At 42.8% G+C, this 6,736-nt stretch overlaps 1 protein-coding gene across 1 annotated transcript in view; it reads left to right on the top strand.

Annotated features, from left to right (window-relative positions):
* The first annotated feature begins 1,304 nt into the window (after positions 1 to 1,304).
* The window catches only part of Zw10 (zw10 kinetochore protein), a 26,299-nt gene continuing 20,867 nt past the window's right edge, over positions 1,305 to 6,736 (top strand). The window contains exons 1-5 of the mRNA XM_005347284.2: positions 1,305 to 1,475; positions 3,192 to 3,326; positions 5,615 to 5,716; positions 5,889 to 5,966; positions 6,116 to 6,275. Coding sequence (XP_005347341.1) covers positions 1,371 to 1,475; positions 3,192 to 3,326; positions 5,615 to 5,716; positions 5,889 to 5,966; positions 6,116 to 6,275 — 580 coding nt within the window. The 5' untranslated portion in view covers positions 1,305 to 1,370. The remainder of the gene's footprint in view (positions 1,476 to 3,191; positions 3,327 to 5,614; positions 5,717 to 5,888; positions 5,967 to 6,115; positions 6,276 to 6,736) is intronic.

The raw sequence follows: 6,736 nt of genomic DNA on the forward strand, positions 1-6,736 counted from the left end.
GTGTGTGTGTATCAAATATGAACAGGAGTCCTTAGGGGTCAGAAGAAGGCATCAAATTCCCTAGAACTGGACTTTGAGGTGGGTGTGAGGCACGTGTACTCGGGACTTCCACAAGGCTAGGGCTCTACTGAATCATCTTTCCAGACCCTCAATAATGAAACAATTTTTAAAAAGCTCCAGATAGTGGAGCAAGTGTATAATCCCAGTATGCAGGATGCTGAGGCAGGAGGATAGATGTGAATTTGGTGCTCTCCTGAACGTCAGAGACCATGTCTCAAATCAAAACCAATAAATCTCTGAAAACTTTAAAGCTAAACAACAATAAAAAGCTTTTGATGTAACTTATTTGTAATTTCTGATAAGAAGGGCTAAGAATCTTGTTTTAGGGGCTGGAGAGATGGTTGCTCTGGGTTCAATTTCTACCATCCACATGGTGATTCAAGGTATTATCTGCTTCCTTTTTCCTCCTTCTGTGGGTATAGCTAAATCATTCAAATATAAAAATCTTTTCTTTGGTGGTTGGTTTTTTTTTTTTGTTGTTGTTTTTTTTTTTTTGTTTTGTTTTTCGAGACAGGGTTTCTCTGTGGTTTTGGAGCCTGTCCTGGAACTAGCTCTGTAGACCAGGCTGGCCTCGAACTCATAGAGGTTCTCCTGCCTCTGCCTCATGAGTCCTGGGATTAAAGGTGTGTGCCACTACGTCCTGCTTCATACATATAAATCCTAAAACAAAAAGTTTCTACAAAAATGTTTTTAGTACACAGAAGACTGTTACACTAAGTATAGATGTTTACCACATTCATGTATGAATATACTTAGTATGAGGCAATAAAAACAAGCAATATTAAAAAAGGTGCAGTGGGGGGGGGAAGCCTTTCACTTATAATTATGAGATGATACTACTCTCTCTTGCCCAACTCCAGAGGGCAAAATTCCCGTGGACACAGCAGCTGCGCCCAATATATGAATATTTAACAAAAAAGATCGAGATGACTTCGTAAGTATCGGGCTAGATAATTTCACAGGAAGACGTTATGGAGTATAGGGAGGACCAAAAAGAATTTACCAGGTGAAACATTCCGCAGCTTCTAGTACAAAAAACACAAAACAACAACAAAAAACCGGCGGGAAGAGACACGTTTGAAAACCAGTAGGGAGAGGATCACGGCTGCGCAGTCTTGGAGCGCCAAGTTGCTAATCCAGGCGGCGCGAGGCCTGCTGGGAACTGTAGTGTGCCTTCCGCCTGTGCGTGAGCGCGGGCCCCCACAGGACTCAGTTTCCCGGCAGGCCACGCGGGTGAGGCCGCGGGCGGGACGCGAGTTGCGGCACTGGCAGCTGGAGTGACCGGGTCGGTGTGGGTACGTTTCGTGGCGATGGCTTCTTTCGTGACTGAAGTCCTGACTCACTCGGGGAGCCTGGAGAAGGAGGATCTCGGCACCCGGATCAGCCGCCTGACCCGGCGGGTGGAAGAGATCAAGGTGAGGGCGGGCCGCCGGCCACCGGCTGCAGCTGGGTGCGGAGCTGCCGGGGAGAGCCCTGGATCGGAGGCGAGGGAAGTGTGGAGAATTGCTTGGAGAGCGGTCACCAAGGCCTGGGACTGTGAGGAGGAAGGGGCCTTGGCTGTGCAGTGGTGGGAAGTCGTGTTAAGTTGAGCAAGAGTGAGCTGGAATGGAAAAGACTGAAGAAACCAGCGGCGCCGGAGGTGGGACTGGAAGCCCGGATGTCCAGAGAGGGTTGGAAGAGAGGACAGGACAGCCACCCTTTCTCTGGCTGCTCATCTCCACCCACCCCTCTATTTATGGATGAATTGTAGGAAAATTGCGGCATTATCCTCGGATTTTCTTTTAACCGGTTGAATATGTTTCTAAGTTTTAATTCACGCACGGAACTTGAGGCTTGCTGAGTGCTGCTGGTGACCATATCTTAGGCTGCATGGATTTGCCGCACACAGCCACAGCTTCACTTCGCATTAGTCTTACATGACAAGCCACATCTTCAGTGCTTTCATTTACAATGACGTGCACCTGAGTAAGTCTGAACATCAGGGAGCAAGCTTCCCACAGCAGTTGATGACACAAAAGTGGCTTCCTTAATTTTATGTATTCATGTCAGTGGCATCTCTATAATGTGGCTTAAGGTTTTTTTTAATGACTTTTTAATAACCTAGGAAGAGAGCATTGCTCTCAGAACCTACTTTTTCTATTAGTTTCATACATAAACTTGAATCTTCAGTCAACTGAGAACTTCTTTCAATGCCTCAAAGAAGCATAGTCCCTCCTCCCCCAGCTCCTATATTTGGCCATTTCTCCATCTTTTTTAAAAATAACTTTCAATATATTTCTACCATATATATGTATTTGTGTATATATATAATCTTCTATGTCAAATGTAGCTTCCTGCATAAAACAAACGGCTGATTTCTTTTTTGTCTTGAGAGATAGTCTTTCTCATTGTGCTGAATACTTTCTAACTCTGCTGGAGTATTACTTTTCAGCTCTGTATTTTGGTTAGTTTGGAAAATAGTATCTTTTCTCCTTAGAAGGAGTTAGTTTATGGGCAAGCGTAATTTACTCAGTGTCAAGTGTTCAAGAAGGAGTTGCTTTGAATGAAGCAACTCATTCCTTTCAAAAAAATTTTTTTTATTTATGTGCATGTTTGGTTGTATGTGTGCTGTGGTGCGTGTCTGGAGGTCAGAGGACACCTTCCGGGAGTCAGTTTTCTCCTTTTACCGTGTGGAATTGAACTCTGGCCATCAGGTTTGATGGCAAGCACTTTTACCATCTGAACCATCTCCCCAGTCCTTCTAATCATCTGAAGAGCTTTAAGATTAGGTCTTAAAGTTTTGTAGCTCAGAAGATAGAGATTAGTAAATTAAGGTATTCAATTTATGGATTTATATGTTTAGGTAGATGATTCAAATTTTTGGACACGGATCCAGTTCATTGTGAAACTTTTGTCTGTCATTCTCATTTCTAGAGTCTGTAGAAATCTTGGACATTGTTGGGGTTGGGTAATTGTTGTCTTCCTACATATTAATAATGTCTGGGACCCTTGAGAATGAATGAAATGGTTTTGAAGGAAACCCATTGAGTGTAGGGAAAGCTATGGGTAACTAGATAAAGTGCTAACATTGGGAGATGCTGTATGTTTTCAGGAAGTTCCTGATTCATTTCATTGTTGTACTTGTATTATAGGGGGAGGTGTGCAATCTGATCAGCAAGAAGTACAGTGAATTCCTGCCTACCATGCAGAGTGCACAGGACCTGGTTACCCAGGTAGATAAGCTCTCTGATGACATCGACCAGCTCAAGTCCAGGATAGATAATGAGGTAAGAATAGATTGTTGTAACGCCAGGCGATGGTGGCACACGCCTTTAATCCCAGCACTTGGGAGGCAAAAAAAAAAAAAAAAAGAAAAGAAAAAAAAAAGATTGTTGTGTTGGGTAAATTTCGGTTTCTTGGGGAGGCATTGTTTTAGCTTCTAGATTTCTGAAGCTATTCTGTGGAGCATTTCCTTGTTGGTAAATAGAGGTTGAACCAAATCATTGTAGGGTGACTTCAATTCTAAATTTGAACATTCAAACTTAAACATTCATATGTACTTTCTCTTTGGTACTTTTTTTTTTAAGTGAGGATAATAATGTCTTACATTTGAGTGGATTTTTAAATTAAAATCGGAGGACTTGTTTTCATAAGAAAATGAGAACAGATAATGGTTAGAACGAGATCATTTGGACTTTTCCTAATTGGAATGTTTGTTTCTCTCTCTCTTGTCTCGACAGGGTCTTTCTGTGCAACTCAGGCTGGCCTGGAGCTCTCTGTGTAGCCCAGGCTGGCCTTGCACTTGCATTGCTGCAGCTTCCTCTTCCCCGGAAGCTAAGATTAGAGCCTAGAGGCTTGTGTCGCCATGCGCAAGCACCCTTTCATCTTTTAATGGCACTCTCTTAGGGCTACAGCTGGCCTTAAGGCGGTTAAGTGTCAGACACCTTTTCCAGAATTTGGCCTTTTATAAAGCTGGCTTGCATTGCTCACCACAGCTATTCTGCTTCTCGTGAGCCCTTGCAGAGGGCTCCTGTGCCGCAGTACCCTATGACATAGTGCTTCATAGCTTTATGGAGAGTGGTATACTTTAGGAGCGAAGGGTCACTGAGGCACAAACTGCTTGGTTACTGAAACAAATCTAGACCCTTGGCTCTAGATATATGGGCTGAGTAATTCTGTCGTGCACAATGTATAAAGCACTGTATAAGATATAACTCATGTCCGTGGCTTCTGTTCACTAGATGGCAGCCCTCTTTTGGTGTGGCAGTCAAAAAATGTCTCCAGACATAGCCAGATGTTTCAGAGAACTAAGGAGGATCAGTAGAGAATGGCTCATGGAACAAGGGGGAGGAAAGAGGAGGGAAGGTTGGGGTGTGTTAGCTTGATGTTGATGAAATAAATAGGCTTTGGGTTGAGCAGTAAAAAAAATGCTGTTTTTTTTTTGGGCTTTTTGAGTCAATGTCTCTATTGCCTCCCAAGTACTGAGGTTAAAGGTACGCACGCGCGCGCGCACACACACACGCACGCACGCACCTGCACATACACCTGCCTGTTGAAAATTGGTGTTTTTGACAAGGACGATATTGATGAACTGGCGGAACTAAAACCTTGGTTACAGTGAGGTGTAGAGTGACTGGGATGAGGAACTGAGTATATGTGTCAGTTAGAAAAAGCATATTCGTGAGAAGGAGGAGAGGAAGAAGGGCAACTGCTGAGAAACAGGGTGGGTTCATCAAGTGGAGGAGATTTTTCCCAATGGTGGGAGGAGCTTTCCATGCAGCGTAGATGGTCAGTTCCTTGTCTGATGAATGAATGAAGAATGAGGTAGGGAAGCCGGGCGATGGTGGCGCACGCCTTTAATCCCAGCACTCGGGAGGCAGAGGCAGGCGGATCTCTGTGAGTTTGAGACCAGCCTGGTCTACAGAGCTAGATCCAGGACAGGCTCCAAAGCCACAGAGAAACCCTGTCTCGAAAAACCAAAAAAAAGAATGAGGTAGGTAGAAATGAAAACACAGAAGAGAGGAAGTTAACGATGCTCTCAAAGAGTGGAGGAGAATGAGAAGTGGATTCTGCCTCAACATTTAGAAAAACAATTACTTGTGAGTGAGGATGCCTTTCTAGTAATCTTAAGTGGATGAACTCTGTACTGAAAGTTCTGAAAGAAACTGCTTATGTTAAAAGAAGGTAATGAAGCAGGGATAGGCACATCTCTGTGAGTTCCAGATCAGTCTGGTCTACATAGTGAATTTTAGGCTAGCCAGGGCTATATTGTAAGGCCCTGTCTTTATTGATTTTTGTTTGTTTTGTGTTATATGCTTGCTACTCAAACTCAGGTCATCGGGGTTGGTGGCAAAAAGCTTTACCCATTGAGCCGTCTCGTTGACCTGAGAATGGGTGTTCTTGTATAGGGTAAGGCTTTGAACTCAGTGGACCCTCACAGTCCCTCCTAGTCCTTCAATGTTTAAGTTTCAGCGTGAATTACACTGTTACTAAAGCTTAGTGATAAGTTACAGGTGTCTTATTCTTTTGATGTAGTATTGCTTAAAAAAACTTACACTTTTGCTGTATAAATTAGGTCCGTCGGGATCTTCATATATCGACTGCTGAATTTACAAACTTGAAGCAGCAGCTGGAGAGAGACTCTCTTGTGCTAGATTTGCTCAAACAACTGCAAGAGGTAAGTAAGCTCAGCTGGAACTTCAGTGCTTGGCTGGTGAGGAGGCTGCCTCTTCTTCTAATTGGTTGGTATTCCCTGACAAAAATGGTATTTTCACATTCTACAAGCAGACATTTAAAACAGTAAAACACGGCAATGAAAATGCCTGCTAATCTAAAGTTATCTTTTTCAGTTTTCTTCTGCTATTGAAGAGTATAATAGTGCACTAGCAGAGAAGAAGTACATCCCTGCTGCTCAGCACCTGGAGGAGGTACACACACTCTTTAAAGTCTGAGCCCTGAGTGCTATCCTTGCTATTGTTATGTTTGTGTCCTTTTAGCCTTTGTCATTCAGCAGGTGGCTTCTAATTTTCTGTGAATCTAGAGGAAATGTTTAACAGTGATTGCATTTTACTTCCAGGCACAGGAATGCTTGAAGTTATTAAAATCCAGAAAGTGCTTTGACTTAAAACTGTTGAAGTCTCTTAGCATGGAGCTCACCGTCCAGAAGCAGAACATCCTTTACCACCTGGGAGAAGAGTGGCAGAAGCTGATTGTGTGGAAGTTCCCTCCATCAAAAGGTGCTGCTGACCTCAGGTGGACTGCTTTGCTTAATCTGCCTGAACCACTTTGGCCTCTGAATACACCCTAAATATTTGGTATTTAAAAACAAGACTCTTTCATGTACTAACACATTAGTCTATTAGTTTTTCTGAATTTCATTTATTAATCTTCCAACCTATCTTTTAGTGTGATTTCCCTTTTCACAGGTTTTTCTTTTTCATTTTTTGATTAGTATATATCGTGTATAGTAATAGAATATATTGTACATAATAATAGACTTCATGATGATGTTTTCTTTTTTTTTTTAATTTTTTTAAAATATTTATTTATTATTTATTATGTATACACTATTCTGTCTGCATGCATGCCTGCAGGCCAGAAGAGGGCACCAGACCTCACATCAGATGATTGTGAGCCACCGTGTGGTTGCTGGGAATTGAACTCAGGACCTTTGGAAGAGCAGGCAATGCTCTTAACC

This window comes from Microtus ochrogaster, chromosome 5 (assembly GCF_000317375.1).
Source record: "Microtus ochrogaster isolate Prairie Vole_2 chromosome 5, MicOch1.0, whole genome shotgun sequence".
Lineage (NCBI taxonomy): Eukaryota > Metazoa > Chordata > Mammalia > Rodentia > Cricetidae > Microtus > Microtus ochrogaster.